This window comes from Chelonia mydas, chromosome 4 (genome assembly GCF_015237465.2).
Source record: "Chelonia mydas isolate rCheMyd1 chromosome 4, rCheMyd1.pri.v2, whole genome shotgun sequence".
Lineage (NCBI taxonomy): Eukaryota > Metazoa > Chordata > Testudines > Cheloniidae > Chelonia > Chelonia mydas.
Window position 1 is genome coordinate 115,957,875 of NC_057852.1, and position 17,994 is coordinate 115,975,868.

The following is a 17,994-nucleotide window of genomic DNA, read 5'->3' on the forward strand; positions in this document are numbered from 1 at the left end:
TGCACGTTTGGTTTAACTGCACAGGACTCAGCAAATAAACAAGTGCATTATGGCCAAGATTTTCAGAAATAGGTGCCTAAGGTTTGGCATCTACATACCTACTTAGGCACCTAAATAAGTGGCCAAATCTTCAAAATTGCTGTTCACTCAGTAGCGCCCACTGATATAAATGGGAAGCAGCACTTTTGAAAATCAGCCCACTTATTTAGGTACTAAAATAATGACGTGGGAGCCTAACTATAGGCACCCAGATTTAAAACATTGTAGTGAGCAAAAGCAGTAAAATGCATGACTGAAAGCAGCCTTTTGAGGAAGACTGAATGTACCTAGCTGTAATCAGCATGCAGACATTGATACAGCGTACAGAGTATGGACACTTCCATATAAGTGCCAAGTATCATGAGAAATAGAAAAAACCCTACTTTTCCAGAGTGTAAAATAACATGATCATTCCCTGAATACAAGGAAAAAACAAATCCTCCTTCCCAAGCTGCAAAATGGCCATGGAGCCGCTCCTGAGGCAACAGATAGCTCCTGTGGCACCCCTGCCTTATTATACAGTGAGCAATATGCATGGATCTGCACAGCAGCCAATCTGTCAGCCTCACTCCCATTCCTTCCTTGGGACACCCATGTCCCAACCCTCCCCCCTTTCTCCCCCCTAACACACACACACACAAAAGCACTTTGGGAGTCCCTACATAGCTATGCACAGGTGGTGCACACTTTCTCCACAGGCTCCCCAAATCCTCCCTCCCTGTGCAACATAACCAAGGTTTTCAAAAGCAACGAGTGATTTTGTAGGGCTCCATTTTTTAATTATGTCCCACTTAAGACTTCTTAAAGGGGCCTACTTTTAGGGGGAAGGTGCTCAACTCTTTCTAAAATATCAGGCCCCTGTTTGTTATCTCAAGTTGGGCACCAAAAACCAAGGCAACCTTGGCCCATTACTGCATCAGTTCAGTTTAATTTGGGAACTCTTGAGAGCTCTGACTGTCACGTGCAGTTGGGATGGAGTTTAATACACTTTACTATTTTTTGAATGGGCCAGTGCTCCATATAGACCAGTGGCAGAACTGTCACTGGATAAAAGACTTTATTTTTATTAGCATGCCTATTTCAGCTGAACATGAGCTACAAATTATGGAACTAATTTTACGGGACTGTGATGGGGGGTTTACCCCACATCAACCCTGAAAGGAAGCTCAGAAAGAGCCAATTAGTGTGATAGGCCTCACATGAGGGGAGTAGACTGGAGGAGCAGCCCCAGATTGGAGGGTGAAACTCACTTGAGCAGGTATGGGCTGGGATAAAGCCAGGAAGCTGGCAACAGAAAGGGCTGTAGTGAGGATGTCTTCAGCCCCTCTCTGTGTATTAGAGAGTGAAGGAGGGAACCCAGGAAAAGAGTAGGAGCCTGGCCCTGAGGGAAGGGCATACCCCAGAAGGGGAAACCACACAGTGACTTGGCTGGAGGGCTGAGTCACAAAGAGGAATCTATAGCTCCTGGAGCAAAACAGGGGACACCTAGAGTGAGAGAGAGGACATCAGGTGGAGAGACCACAAGGGAGGCATCAAACCTGGAAGAGAGCTAATCACCAGAGCAGCCTGGAGAAGGCACAACCTTCAGTGAGAGAGAATCTCATGACAGAGACATTTTCACACTAAAAGAAAAGGAGTACTTGTGGCACCTTAGAGCCTAACCAATTTATTTGAGCATAAGCTTTCGTGAGCTACAGCTCACTTCATCGGATGCATACTGTGGAAAGTGTAGAAGTATGCACAGTATGCATCCGATGAAGTGAGCTGTAGCTCACGAAAGCTTATGCTCAAATAAATTGGTTAGTCTCTAAGGTGCCACAAGTACTCCTTTTCTTTTTGCGAATACAGACTAACACGGCTGTTACTCTGAAATTTTCACACTGGTTACCTTCTCCAATACTAGCACTTTGCAGAGCAATTATATATGTGTATGTGTCTAACACAAACCCAAATAAAATGGGCAAGTGGGATTTGTGTAGATGTAGTCTAAAGCTGATAACAAGAGTAAATGTTTCCCTTTGTTCTTTAAGAGCTATACTAACATGTCTCAGTTAAAAAAGAGAGACTCTATAAACAATATCAGTATCATGCTTTATTACCCCTTTGTTTTCTCTAGCTAAGACCCACTGTCTGAAACATAGATTTCATAGTGATGTTTTGATCCTTTCTGTTGACAAGGTTTTTAAGTCCATAATTCTATTTCTACTGTTAGGATTTTTATTATTTCTATAAAAAGCCAGCGATAGCTTTCCCCCAAACATTTGCAGAAGTATCTGAATTTGTATTCTAACAGCTTTGCCAACAGTTTCTTAAGAAGCTGATTTTGTTTAGTAGAGCCTTAATAAAAGGAATCCCCTAATGCGAAAGCATAGCTGAAAGCTATATTTTCAATTCCTTTAAAAAAAAATTGTAAAGACAAAATCATGTTGGTGGTTCATGATTTTATTAAATGGGCTGAACACAAATTATTCCTGCTATTCTTCCAATATTATCATCGCTAGAGAAATCTTCACATCTGGCTGCTTCTATTAACAAATGAGAAGGAACCAAAATAGCCAAAAATACAAGAAAAACACAATGGAAGCAGAAGTCTGGGCTAGTGGCTTGGGAAGCAAGAACACCCAGTTCTTATCCTCCATGGACTCTTGATCCAAAGAAAGATCTTCTCGGCCACTGACTTCAGTGGCCTTTAGATCAGGCGCTTTGACCTTGGGCAACTCACTCAACTCTCTAACCTCAATTTCCATGCATGCTTAATGCGACTTTGCCTTCCTCACAGAGGTGTCCTGAGGCTTAATAGGGTGATGAGGCAGACCACTGCATCTGGCATAATAGGTGTACATTTGGGCCCCATGAGAGATTCACCCCAAGTGAAGGTAGCTGCATTGCCTCAGCTCTCTAGCATAGAATGTGGAAAAACAGTGCATTCCCTCATAAGTGCTGGAACTGGGGGTGCTGCCGTGCCCCCTGGCTTGAAGTTGTTTTCATTATATACAGGGTTTACAGTTTGGTTCAATGGCTCTCAGCACCCCCACTATACAAATTGTTCCACCACCCCTGCATTCTCTGGCCTCATTGCTTTCATAAACTTTCTGGTGCCAGGGCCTCTAGCTTAATGCTGAAAGCCTTACATAGATGCTGTGTAATGTAGAACTAATATTAAAAAGCATAGGGTATGGCTCTAATTACTATTATGTAGCTCCTGGCATTATTTGATGAGTTGCTGTCTTGAAGTGGAAATTGTCTTCAAATGAAACGCCAGTCCCTGACCATGCAGCAACTCAATTAAGGGGGAAAGAATCGAGTCTGGATTGGTACTTCTAAATCATTAATGGTGAACACAAATGACTGCACAGAAATGGAGAAGTTCAGTGCTAAGGAGCAGTTACTAGTCCTGAGAAGCCAGCCAGACTCAATAATACTTAGCAAGGCATCTTTTTAATTAGGTAAGATTGCTGATGAAGAAAGGCAGGCATGTCCATTGCAAAAGGAACAAGGAAGAGATTAGTGAGAAGTAGCACAGTGACCTGAAATACTGGGGGAGAGAGAGATTTAAGATGAAGCAAGGTCAGCAGAGCATACTTTGAGTGGCAAAAAGAAAGAAAGAAGAAAAAAAGACAAGCTTTCAGCTATTATGGTGATGAGTGATATAAATACCTAGATAGACATTACAGAGACATGAAACCCCTATTAAGAAAAGAAAATCCAACCAGGTACATAATGAATCATTATGAGTACTCAACTCTACTTGAAAACAGGCACTGTTTTCATCCATTTAATAGCGGTGTACAATAAGGTATGGTACACTGGCCTGCTCATGAAGGTGGTATGGCTCCTGCTACCTTGGGTCACAGGTGTCACTGAACTGTTCCTCCACGATAGGCAGTTCAGAGTCCATATGGGGGAGAAGACGAGTGCTTGGAGACGACAGAGCAATGGGTTACCCTAGGGCTCCGTGCTTTCTCCAACCCTGTTCAACCTTTACATCAATGGCCTGTCAACAACGGAGTCACAAAAGTTCATTTACACGGACGACATCTGTTGCAATACTGAGGACCAGATGTTTCATGAGCTTGATGCCACCTTAAACGGGACATGATAAAGTTAGCTGACTACTGTAAGACTTGGCGCCTCCAGCCAAGCATCATAAAAACTGTCTCCAGTTTGTTCCATCTTCACCATGCCAGTGCAACCCGAGAACTGAATGTTTATCTGAATGGTGAAGCATGAAGTAGAACCAGTCTGTCTTGGTCTGACCTTAGACTTCACACTGAGTTACCATGCCCACCTGAAGAAGACAGCAGCTAAAGTTAAGACGTGCAACAATATTCTTAGAAAACTGGCAAGTTCATCATGGGTGCTCGTGCTCCAACTTCGCGGATGTCAGCTTTTGCCACCTCATATTCAGTGGCATTTGCTACCTCATATTCTGTGGTATTTGGAGTCGATCGTCACACACCAAACTGGTGGATACACAGTTACATGTCGCCAAGCGCATCATCTCTGGCACCCTGCGTCCAACTCCGCTCCTATGGCTTCCAGTTTTGAGCAATATTGCTCCTCCTCATATCGGACAAGAAGGTTGCCACTGGTAAGTTACTGGAGAAAGTATGCACCAACTCAAGCCTGCTGCTGCACAATGACCTTTTTAAACAACCAGCTGCATGTTTGCCATCACATCGCCCATTATTATTTGCCACGCCAGGATGTTAGGCTGGAAACACTCTGGCGAGAGGAATGGATATCAGTTATAATCCCCAACCAGTCCCTCGTCGCAGACCCCACAATTTGCCCGCCTGGTTTTGACCTGCCCCGTCGCCAATGATCCCTGTTGAACAGGTTCCGGACCGGGCAAGGTCTTTGTGCAGCCAACCAGTATTGCTGGGGCCTTTGTGACAGCCCTTTGTGCAGCTGCAGCCCAACACAGACAATGACATACATTGTCAAGGAATGCCTACTGACTAGGGTCAGTGGTGGGGCCAAGAAGAACTGAATCATGCCACTGAAGATGCCATCACGTGGCTAGACGACTATGCACACGCTAAATGATAAAATAATTCAACTCCAATCAAACTAAAATCCTTAGGAGTATGCACAAGAACCCTGTGTTTAAATCGCAATGGAGAAAAGGACTGGGATTACAGAGGACAAGTAAAGTAAATCTTATCCTACAAAGATCAGATCCTGATGCAGAAATTATTGGGTGAGTCTTAGGCCTGTGTTATGCAGGAGATCAGACTAGATGATCAAAATGATCTAAAGATCTATGAAAACGGCTGAGACTCCTCTACTCCTGTTTTCTTGGGAGGTGAGGGCCCTTAGCCCTTCCCAGGAGGCATTCAGCACCTTGCAGGACCAGGCCAACGGTGTCCAAGTAGGAGAGCTGTTTAGAGAATGACAGGAGGAAAAGAAGAAAATTGCAGACTTGCCCCTTACTGCACAAATTTAAGGGTGATGTTAGCCTCATGTATTGGCTGCACTGAACGCACCCAACTCTGGTGTCTGAAGAGAGGAATAAATGCCACAGCTGGATATTGGACTAGTAGCTTGGAAGTGGAACAAGCTGAGAGATCTGTACACGTAGGAAAAGGAATGCAAATTTATGGCAAAATTCCCCTGTCAATTATATATGAAGCAAGTCATATTGAAATCATTGGGAGCCATTTAGGCATCTGAGGGTCAAATCTGATTCCTGCATGTTACAGGCATGTGGTCATGGCACTATAGTTAATAAGACTGAGTAATGTAAATTTTCATTAGCATTAAAAAAAACCTCTAAATATTCTATCCTTAGTGTCATTTCCAATTATAAATGTTAGTTAAAACCTAGGAAATTCCAGCATGGTGTCCTTATCCCCTTCATCAGTCTACACACTTATTAAAACAGACCTGTTTACAAATATATATGATTCACAAAGCACTTGGTCCCAAAGGATTAGCTGCTGATGGAAAATCTAGAAAAACTTTCTATTGAAAGGTCTTTCTGTTTGCATAGCAGAGATTTTTCTGGATTCGTCTTCTCCCTTTTATTTAAATTAATGGGAACATTGGTGTGAAAACTGGATCTTTGCTGCTTAGGAATTCAATGGCTCCCCTTACTCATTCTTTACATAAAATGGCTTGAGCCATGGAGTTTATATCCAAATCCAAATCTGCGAGTGGGTGAATTTCACGTTTCAATTCAAGCGTGGTTCCAATCATCGAGGGCCCAATACTCCTCACTGCTTTCTATTCTATTTAGCTTCCTATACGGCACCCTTAACCATGCATCTGGGCATCTACCCAGATAGCCATGACCATGAAAAAAGGGCTTTTTCTTGTCTGCAGCATAAGGCTTTGCCATCTCCTGTCAGATTCAGACTTAGTCACAATGATACGTGCATGCCTGGCCTCAGTTATCTACACCAAGGTACGGAACTGCCTACCGTAAAATCTACAATTGGTTAAGAACAAACGAGCCAATCAGCTCAGTGACACAGGCCACTGAAAGCCTATCACCCCACTGTCATGCTGTCTTACTGGCTCTCCATGGAACATTCGCTTTAGCTGAAGAATTGGATCATCATCTTCAGACCCTCCATGGGCCTGACCACAGTTACCTGGGGAGCTACCTCATACCACATGATCACAACTTCCTGTGATGGCTACCTTCCACTGGAAAAACAGAATTATCAACCTCAAGTGTGAACCTTGTGTATGCAGGAGATGAAGCTTTCTCAGCACTTGGCCTATGAGTCTGGAACATAATCCCAGAAGAGATAAGAATGGCCATGAGCCTCTGCAACAGCAGACCAAAATGCAAGCCCACTCCTTTGACCTACATTTCTCATAATAACCCCCCACTTATAAAAAACTGAACCCATGAAAAGAACAAAAGCAAACCCCGTGCAAACTAATCAGTACCCTATTAAAATGATGTAGCTAGATGGTAGTGGATATACCAAACTGGGGTAATCTCTTGACTACTCAGCCTCTGGGGAAAGGGTTAATAATTTCCATTTCCTAGTGGACATGTGTCTCAAATAATCATGAACAACCATGCTTATTTGTGTCCTTATTAGCATTCAGCAGAGTTGACATGGGCTGCAGAGACTGAACTACAGGGGGTTCCTCCAAGCCAGAGCTGAGGCATATTGATAGAGCAATGTGGAAACGTGCCCAGCTGCTGTCTGTGCTTGGCTTGGTTGGTAGATAAATAGAAGATTTCAATGGACAATTGTTCCAACAACTTCTATGTCTCTAGATACTTACCTGGCACTCATCCCCACAGGATCTGAGTGGATCACAGTCATTAATGGATTTTATCCTCTCAGCACCTCCATGAGAGAGGCTAGTATTATCCCTATTTTACAGATGGCAGATTAAGTGACCTGCCCAAGATCACACAGGAAGGAGTTGGTTCCAAGTGGGGAGGTGGGGAGCAGGAAAGGGCGTGTTCTGCTTCCTACAGGTGGTGAGGAGCCCAGGGCTCCTCTGTCGATTGGAGGTTTCTGATTGGTGGAGGCTGGTTACTGTTTAAGAGTTGTAGCAGCTGTTTTGTCTCTTGTTTGTAATGCGCACTCCTGTCCGGTGTCAGGTGTTTCTAGGAGGGCAGGAAGATAAATATGACACCGGAGAGCCTGTAAAACAATGTTTACAGCCACTTTCAGGCTGCAGCTAATAGCTGTTTCTGATTCCCTGGCAGTCTGTTGCTGCTAGACAGGAAGAAGGAGTGATATCATCTAAGCCATCCAGCCCCTACATGTTTGTTGTCTGTCAGGCAGAGTTTATATTCCCACATTTATGATCACATGTAGTCAGTTTAGACTTCCACACACCATAATTCCGGACGTCTCTTTTCTTGTGATATCCGCTCTCGTGGGTCCACAGTTTTGATTACAGCGCCTGTCTGGCATACCTGCAGCAGCACAGATACACAGCATTAGGCAATTGGGTACTAATAAGCAAAAACTGCTGAGTTTCTCCCCTGCCTCTAAAGCCACCAGAAAACAATACCATGCCCTTCCTTTCAGGAGCCAGGAAGTGGGGGGAGGGAAGAGAGGGTAGGAGAGTCACAAAGCAATGATGGATTGCTGTTGTGGGGTTGTGTCATACTGTCTCATGGCTTTACATCACTACATGTTGACAGTGAGCTGCGGCATTGCATATATCAACAGTGCAACCTCAAGAAGTCATGTCTTTATATCCATCCAGCATCACAAAGGACCTGATGACTCATTATCTCTTTTAGGTCCTTTGGCCAGTGACATATTACAAGGTCACTGAGATGAGGGAGAAGTCTGGGGGAAACATGGTACAGCTTCTTAATGAGCCTGTCTTTCATAGTTTTTTTTTTTTTTAAGGCCCCAAACTCAGAGCTCCAGGATTAAGGTGGAGATGGAGCATCCCTGAATGGCTGGGAGGATAATTATTGCAAACAGCTCCACATGTGGTTGCAGGCAAAGCACTGTCCTACTCCCCCATAATTTCCTTTGGATGTGGTCTTGGTAGTGGGCAGGTCAAAGCACCTGCTGTGGGTAGTCTGCTGACTGCCTTTCAAAAGGAGAAGGCTCTTGCTCCCAACCTCACCCTACCATAGTGGTCATTCAAGGCAGGCTGGGAAATGTGTCTTTGCTTGGAATACCTTTTGGCAGGTTGTCTGCTTCTGAGAATAATACCCATACGTAAGCAAGAGCCTGGAGCAATGTATGAACAGGAACGGAGAGCATGGCTTTGATAGACTAAACCATTGTCCCTGTTTAAGCTCCACAAAGACTTATTACCCTGTAGATCTATGGGAGGTTTTAGGAGCAGCCTCTACTTGGCTTGTATACTTGTTACAAAGGCCATCCCTAGACTAGGAAAAATAAATCATGTTTTAACTAATACATTTTTAAACACTAGTGTAGACTAGCATATCTGGTCATAGTCATCTGGGAACATATTTTTAAGCATGACCTATTTTCTTAATCTGGGTTGAACCTTAATGCTAATTTGGCATTTATGTTTCATTTTTTTTAAAATGGTGGCACATCAGTTGCTGTTTTCATTTATTTATTCCTTCTCTTGAGTCTTATTTTGCTTTGTCTATTCCCATGGTAAGCCTGAGATTTCAAGGCACTGTAGGTCACAGTATCACAGCATCTGGTCTAATTTGTCCCTTGAATTCCACATACCAGTATTTCACATGTTAGTTAGTCTTTATGTGCACCTGAACCCATTATACTTGATTGTAAAGTGTCAGTTGATGGCAAATTATATTCACAGACATTTACTGAACATAATTACTCAACAGGAACCATCAACCTGAATCAATTATCTATGGTGTAGGCATGTTTCCCTGAGGATTTTAAGAATGAGTAGGAGTAAAAGTCATCGGAGTGCCAACAGTGCAAGAAGGTATTTAAGTTTGCAGGGCCATTTCCACCAGAATTTTATCCGTAATGTTAAGCTATAGGTAAAACAGATCTATCAATTGTATTGAATTAAATTAAACAGACGTATGTGATTACCTGGTAAGCTAGTGAGCTACCAAAACACACATGTTAGTAAGCAAAAACAATGTTGGGAAGTGATGTAGCATATAGGTTATTGTGGTATATTATGATTCTTGTTGTTTTTATTACAGTAGTGCCCAGAGGACCTTATTAGGGTCAGGGCCCTATTGTAATGGATGCTGTTCACACACACATAGGAGGATACAGTTTCTGCTCCAAAGAGCTTAGAATCTAAGACCCTGATCCTGCAATGACACTGGTAGATCCTGTGTTCACATGGAATTCTGACTTCACTGAGTCCCTATGCTGGCTCAGCTATCTACCCTCAATGAGCACCTTGCAGGATTGGGGCCTAAAATAACCAAGCAAAGAAGAATAGGAGTAGAGATTTGGTCCCATAAAGGGGGAAGTGCCAGAGACTGCTGGAAGTCCACTAGAGACTTTGCTAATGCTATTGATTATACGTGGAAGGCACTCAGATACTACAATGATGGGCAGCGCTGTAAAACCCCAAGAAAGATGGATAGCACTACACAGCTCTCTGTTCATATACACACAAATATTGCACTGTGGCGTAGTTCAGATGCATTATCTAAAAATCAACCTTAACAAAGTCTAGAAAGCTAAAAATTAATAGTTAAGACAACCAACAGTACATACTTCCACCCAAAAGCAGATGCCTCAACACTTACATAACCACCATATGCCAGAAAGACTGTACCTCCTCCATAAATCTGCCCCATTAGGGTGGGTGCCTTCCCATTTACTTGAAAATCCTCAGAAAATTCAAGCTTGGTTCAGAGATTGTGTGTTAAATTTTTTTGCATGAAAACATCTTGAAGCCATTTGCTGACAGGGGAGCTGGCCACAAGAGCCTGCCTCTTGGGTCCTAATGTACAGTGGGAAGTGTTTGTGTGTTGTGGGAGATGTACAAAAGATAACTTCAGCACCACAGGCAAGGGAAAATTCTGATTATCCCAATTTCTGGAGTGGCTCACAACTGTGAGAGCCTACCTTAGGATAGACTGTCAGAAAATAGGGTAGACACCCCAAACTGGTGGTGTGTTCAATAATTAGATTTTCCCAAGCCAGTACCAAATGTGAACTCCTGGATCACTGTACCAGTCTTACTATGGAGTCACACAGTCCCCTAAAATGTTCCAGTCTATCTTGCCATCCAGACAAACTGGACTTAGTGATAAATGGTCACTTACACCAAAGATCACATCACATCAGCTTGCTCCCAGTCCCAAGAGACTAATCACTTACCCCAGATCAATTGGTACTCTAGATCTTACACCAAAGACAATGCTGGCAGCCAATTCTATTGTAAACTAAAGATTTATTAGCTAAGAAAAGGAAATGAGTTATTGAGATGTTAAAGCAGTAAAAAGTATGTACAGGTGAGTCACAGTCTATACTTCCAAATGGTAGCAGTGATATAATAGACTGCCAGTTTCCCAAAAGTCTCTGAGGGCTACCCAGAATAACTCTGGGGATCGCCATCTTCTCATTCAGTTATTCTGCCCTGTTACAATCCAAACCGTCCAGAGATGAAGGATCTTTTCTTTAATCCATTCTTATAGCTGCTTCTCAGAGAAAACAAGCTGACAGTGTCACTACCCGGGTGAGCTTTTCCTTTGATGGCGAGTGAGGAATGCATTTTGAGTCGTTGACCTCCGATCTTCACTAAGGCTAAGATTTAATCACTGGGATTTTTAGTAAAAGTCATGGACGGGTAACGAGCAATAAATACAAATTCACAGCCTGTGACCTGTCCATGACTTTTACTATAAATACCCTGACTAAAACTCAGCAGCTCCAGGGCCCCAGAGTGCCCCCGTTCTGGGTGGCCTCAGGACACTGCTGCTTTGGGGGGGTCCTGGGGGCCAACTGGCCCCAGCTCCGGGCCCCTGGGACTGCCACTGCTCTGGGACCGCCGCTGCTTGGGCAGCCTCTGGGGCCAGCGGCACCAGCCGCTGATCTGGCAGCCCAGGGGCCAGCTGCTCAGGGCCACCGCACCAGCTGGCCCTGTGGTGCACCCCAGCCGCTGTCCACGCAGACGTCACGGAGGTCCTGGAAAGTCACGGTATCCGTGACTTCCCGATCTCCATGACAGACTCACAGCCTTAATCACCACACACAATGGACACTTGCTTTCAAATTACCGCTTTTCTGTTAAAGTTCTTCGTTTGCATTTCACAAGGCCTCTTTCTTGTCTGATGGGTTATTTAGTTACAGGGGTCTTTACAATGTAAATGTTTGCTATTACATTATAACAGGATACAGAGAAGTGAAAACAATCTATGTAACATCCCATTAGTTTTCATGACGTTTAAACACCAAATACACTCTTATCCATTTAACAATTATTTTGATCTGTACTAATACACAAGTGAAGTGATGTGATGTGCCAGCATCACACTGATAACTCAATTTAATGTAAAATTATTATTACATCAGTTCTGATATATTTAGCTATGACACGGGAATGCCTTTGTTATCTGTGCCTTTAAATTTCTATGAATCTGGCACAGGGATAGCAGCCATTTTGCTCATAGAGTTGCCATACTGTATCTATTACAGAGGAGACACTGTTCTCTTATGTAGACTGTTCATTCTTGCTGCTGTTCATTCTTGTTGTTTTTCCTCTAAATTAAAACTCCCTCCATCTGGAAGTAAATATTTTCCTCGTTGTGTATGGAAATGCAGCATTAGCAAGTGTGTTTATCTAACAAGAGGATCATCTTTTGTTTTGCTGTAAGATCTAAATAATAATAAAAACCCAAGAAATGACAAGGATTTTTACACTCCTATCACCCAGTTGATCAGTTTGTTTTCAGCAGGGGAGATAACTCCCCAAAATTTTGATTTAGTGAGGCAAATTGGTATCAACTTCAGCAGCAGAGTTTGCCTGTTTCTCTTTGTTTCTGTCTCTTTTATTCCTCAAACTGCAGCTAGCTATAAAAGCTGGCACATGAGAATTAAGTGCAGTGATGCAGGTGTAAGGCCAACAATAAAATTCAGGTATGACCTGAAAAATACTCCCAGCTTGTTCAGTTTCACAAATACCCAGAACAGCAAAAGCCACTTCCTAAGGGGGGAAAAACCTGCTAGGAAAATGCGGACAGAGAATTTATCAAGTGTTTCTGTATCAAGCTTAATTCTTATGCTCCACAGTGGCAGCCAGCCATCAAGCCAACCTGCCTATTGTCCAAGTAATCGTATTCCCGTGTGGATATTTTCTTCTACTGCAGACAGCCATTGTCTACAATCGATGGTAAAATGATGGCCCAAAAGATAATGGGGGAGGGTTTCAAAGAGGTGCATATAGCCCATTATTTTTACAGGACATGCACATACTGTAGGTCTTGACAATGACTTTTCAAAAATTGCCCTAATATTATAGTGTGGGCACCCTTGTGGGTGTGGGCGAGCTTCCCGTGGAAGTAAACAAAGGATTGCTGTAGCACATAAAAAGCTAAATTCACCCCCAGCTTAAGCTTGCATACAACCTCAAGGATGGTCCTGCTGGAAATGAAATCTGTACCTCTGGCAGAGGCTTAGGGTGGGGAGGTGGTTGGGCCATGGGCTGACCTGCAAAAGGATGAGAGCCCCTGTTGGTGCAGCAGGTTTAGTTGGCGCGGGCAGCTGCACTTTACATCTGCACTTTGCCACCTGGGTTGCTGAATTTGTCACTACCACTTCAGTGTCAGTGAATTCCAAATATTTAAGCCTGTAAAGGTAAATCACAAAATGTGTCTGTCACATGAGATTCCCCACTGAAATGTAAATCATAAACCCTGTAGAAATCTTTCCTTTAGATTATATATCCCTGATTCAGAGAAATCTGGATCATTTGGTAAACAGGGTGCAAGCAAACAATATTTACTATGTTTTAATATGGATAAATGCATATATCTAGGAACAAAGAATGTAGGCCATTCCTACAGGATGGGGGACTCTATCCTGGGAAGCAAGGACTCTGAAAAAGATTTTGGGATTGTGATGGATAATCCACTGAATATGAGCTCCCAGCTCAATGCTGTGACCAAAAGAGCTTACGTGATCCTCGGATGCATAAACAGGGGATCTTGAGTAGGAGCAGAGAGGTTATTCTATTTCTTTATTTCACATTGGTGTGACCGCTGCTGGAATACTGTGTCCACAATTCAGAGGATGTTGATAAACTAGAGAGGGTTTAGAGAAGAGCCATAAGAATGATTAAAAGATTAGAAAACTTGCCTTCTAGTGAAATACTCAAAGTGCTCAATCTATTTAGTTTAACAGAGAGAAAGTTAAGGTATGATTTAATTACAGTCTATGAGAGTCCTCCTGGGGAACAAATATTTAATAATGGGCACTTCAATCTAGCAGAGGAAGATATAACTTAACCCAGTATCTGGAAATTTGAAGCTACACAAATTCAGACTGGAAATAAGGCATACATTTTTAATGGTGAGAGTAATTAAGCACTGGAACAATTTACCAAGGGTCATGGTAGATTATCCATCACTATTTTAAAATCAAGATTGGATGTTTTTCTAAAAAAATTATGCTTTAGGAATTATTTTGGAGAACTTCTATGGCCTGTGCTATGTAGGAGGTCAGCCTAGATCACAATGCTCTTGGCCTCTATAAACTATGAACATCAAGGACTCCACAGAGGGCAAGACCATGCCAAGCTCTGATGTGAGTGTGCAGTTGCAACTCACTGTCAACACAGACTGCATGAAGGTCAAAAGAAACACAACCCCTCAGTCTATTCAGAGACTCTCAAAAGTCTGAAAACCCTGAATCCAGAGTCTATCTTTAGGAAACATTGTGAATCCTTCCTCTTGGAGGAAGTCTTTTCACCATAAGTGATGTTCACAGTATGAACATCCTGTTAATCCCAAATCCCTACCAATCAAAAGAAAAAAGAAAAACCAACCCCAATCAGAGTTTTGACATGAAAAAGGGAGAAGTGACAGACTCCATGAGGTCTGCTAAGGATTTCACTGTTGTTACTGATTTTATGAGGAAGGCACTCAGAAACACATAGGTGCTTAACTCCTATTGATTTCAATGGGAATTAAGATTTTCAAAAGTGCTTAGTTCCTATTGAAATTAACAGAAGATAAGCACCTAGGAAATGGGAGAAGGCGGGGAGCAATAGGGTGCATTGGGACTTGATGGGTAGGACTGCCGGCTGGGAGAAAACACAGTAACCTTTTCCTCATTCATGCTCTCCACCTTCCAACCAACAGACATGTGACACCAGCCATCAAAAGGTGTGGTAAGTAACTGCAATGTGGACCACCTGTATATCATTGTGTTGTCAGCATAATTTGCAAATTATAATGGTTTTTTACTATAAAAGCCAGTTTTTAAAGGATTTTCTTTTCACTCTGAGTGAAACCATTTGCCAAAGAAACCTGGAAAAATGTCGCATGAAACCGAGAAGTCCTCCACACACTGTGCTGCAGCATCCACTGGGTGGCACTATTGTGCTGCATTCTCAGGACCAGCATGTTAATTGCACCCTGTGGCGGTGGGTAGAGGACATGCGCTGAGACTGGATGTGGAATGGCCCTCTAGCCAGGCCCAGAATGATCCTGGTGGGCAACTGCCAGCAGGTCATTCAGTGCCTGTTCCCCAGCAAACCTCTCCTATTTCCCCCAGTGATTTACCAGAGTCTGGAACAATTATGTATGACCAGTGGTGTTGTCTCAGCAACAAGTAGGTGCAATAGTTGTGAACAAAAAGTGTATATAAGTCTTAGAAAGCTGCCACTTGCCTTAGATGACCACATCAGATTTGCAGTTAGCTCTGGTCAGTTTTTAAAGCACTGGGAAATGCTGGGGTAATGGTACCACGTCATGTATATATTCAAAGCATTGCACAGATAAACATGTCACTCTTCATGCACGCCTGGGTAAGTATGATCATCGCCCCCACTTTACACACCGGGAAGAGGGCGAAGACCACAGTGACTTACCCACAGCCCCTCAGGGAGTCAGACCTGCCAATTCCCAACTCTGTGAAAAGTCCTTCACGCCACAGAGAAGTACTGTTTGGCCAAGGTAAAAAAGGCCGGTGATTATATACCATCACAGTAATTCCCCAGTCATTGTGGTCAACATAGGGGAGTGGGCGGTGCCACGGTTCCTCCCCTTGCACATTCCTTTTTTGTTCCTCCCCTTCCCACTCACTCAAAGTAGAGTGGGTATTGGGCAAGTAGTGGGCGAGCTAGGGAAGTCAATGAGATCAAACAGGTATAACTGGGGGGCGAAACTGGGCCCAGTGTGCAGTGGCAATATGTACATATCCCTAAGCCAACAGGCACAGTACTTTTATTCTTATATGATTATTTGTCCACAGTTAATATATGTATCCTTTTAATCCCTGGTAGACTGAGAAGACAGCAGGAACAAAGTGGGCCGACGTCTAGTTTGGACAGGAGAGCATCCCTTCAAACACATGGAAAACTTCAGGATGGACACAACAACAACCTACTGGGACATGGGTGCACAAAAGGCTGCAGCAGCTAGTTGGACACACATCTTGTTGCACAGTTTAACACTCGTCTCTGTGCACGGCTTGATATTTCACCTTTTCCCCCAGGAAAACTGACTCCTACAAAAAGTGCAATCCCATTGCTGAGTTCAAAGATACAAAGCTCACAGATTGGGAGCTCAATTTACACAGATGACACTGTTTCTCTTTAGACTGTACTACCAGAAAAATTACCATCAGCAGCAAAATATAAGGATTTTATGTGTTGACCCTCCTTTTGTAACATCTTCAAAATCCTGGAACAAAACTTGAAAGAATTCATTTGGACATAGTCTCCAAGGTTGGCAGGTTTCTGGTTACTTGCAAGATACAGTGCTATGTCTGGGCCAGCTTTGTCCTTAAAATCTTACCTTATCAAATGTTAAAGGAAATACTCTGCCATCTCTGTTAATTAAAACAATCTACTTAAATATGGAATTTCGGGAGACTGCTAAACACAGCCCAAACATTTGCCATCAAGGTCATAAAGTATGTATACAATGTAAATATATTAATGTAGTGTGCAGTAGACCAAATATCTAATACTTTCGTTTAACTACTTGAAATGAGTTGAAAGAGTCGTAGCATGAATGTATGTATTCACACTGTTCTTTAACTTTTTGCATTCTGCTTGATAGTAGACGACCTGATCCTAGTCTCATTAAAGTCAATGAGAGGTTTGTTGTTGATTTTAGTGGAAGCAGAACTCAGGCACATGGATAGTGTATTATTATGAAGGTTAAAGATCATAGGCTGCGCAAGTGAGAACTCAAAATCTAAGAACTAAAATTGTTAGAAATTTGCTCATGTACATAACATTTAGAGAGAAAGATGTTATAAACTGTGAAAAAGTAATGTCTGTATTTCTAGTGATCTGTTCTGGTTAAGAATTGTCTTGGGTAGGGAAAAATACATCCACTTACTTAGGAGTAACACTGATACATAACAATTTTTAAAAAAAAAATTATGGACACCTCCATATATTTATAGTATTTTCATAATTTGGTACATCCACATTTTGTTAATAAATGCATAATTGTTCTGCTGTGTTCTTTCAATATTTTTTAAGATCAACATCTGTAAGCAAATGTTCATTTTCAACTTTTTTAAAAAATAAATTAGACTTTTTGGAAGTGATAAGAAGCACATTTTATTTAAAGCATTCTATTTTATTGTATTGATTATAGCTTAATTTTTTTACGCAAATCCTCTTTGTTTTTTATAATTGAGTCTATTTTTAGATTTGGTTGCACATTATATATAATTTTTTGGCATAAAACATTCATAATTTAGATTCTTGCTGCTCCACAAACTGATACAGCTTTCCCATGAATAACTTAGCAGCTTACAAGTCTAGTGTAGTGAAATAAAATTATTTTAGATCTGTCATCTGAAAATGATGTTTGTTAATTGCTTAGCTGTGGCATAGCCTGGAATAAACAGGATCAAGACAAGGAGCAGAGTTTTTCTGGGCCTGTAGAGGGCAGCTTTCATTGTCCAAAATAAACTTTTTTGCTTATACTTTTTTTTAGAATGACCTCGTTCTTGCTTAACATTTGTTTCTCTTGGGAGGAAGCACAGCTGATACCATTTCATGTGGTTTCTAGAGACTTCCATATTCCTACTGTAATTTAAATGAACATACAGGAAATGGTCCTGAAAGTACCCGTATGAGTGACTTTACTTCTTTGCGTAGTCCCATAGAAGTGAATGGGACCACTCACATGAGTAAATATTTGCAGTCTCAGCCCTATCTATGATTACAAGTATGTCATGCACTATTTATGTTTAAGTTGAAAAGAGCATGACCGATCCAGAACAATGGCTATACACACTGTAATTATGATTGTTTTGGGTGAAATTACATTTCTATTACCGTTGCACATATTCGGTCTGGTGCAGCATTGGCAACATAAGGGATTCTGCATCCATGGAGTGAAAT

At 42.2% G+C, this 17,994-nt stretch overlaps 1 protein-coding gene across 1 annotated transcript in view; it reads left to right on the top strand.

Annotated features, from left to right (window-relative positions):
* STK32B (serine/threonine kinase 32B) overlaps positions 1-17,189 on the top strand; it is a 257,967-nt gene extending 240,778 nt beyond the window's left edge. Inside the window, exon 12 of the mRNA XM_037898079.2 lies at positions 15,910-17,189. Coding sequence (XP_037754007.1) covers positions 15,910-16,048 — 139 coding nt within the window. The 3' untranslated portion in view covers positions 16,049-17,189. The remainder of the gene's footprint in view (positions 1-15,909) is intronic.
* Positions 17,190-17,994: the final 805 nt, after the last annotated feature.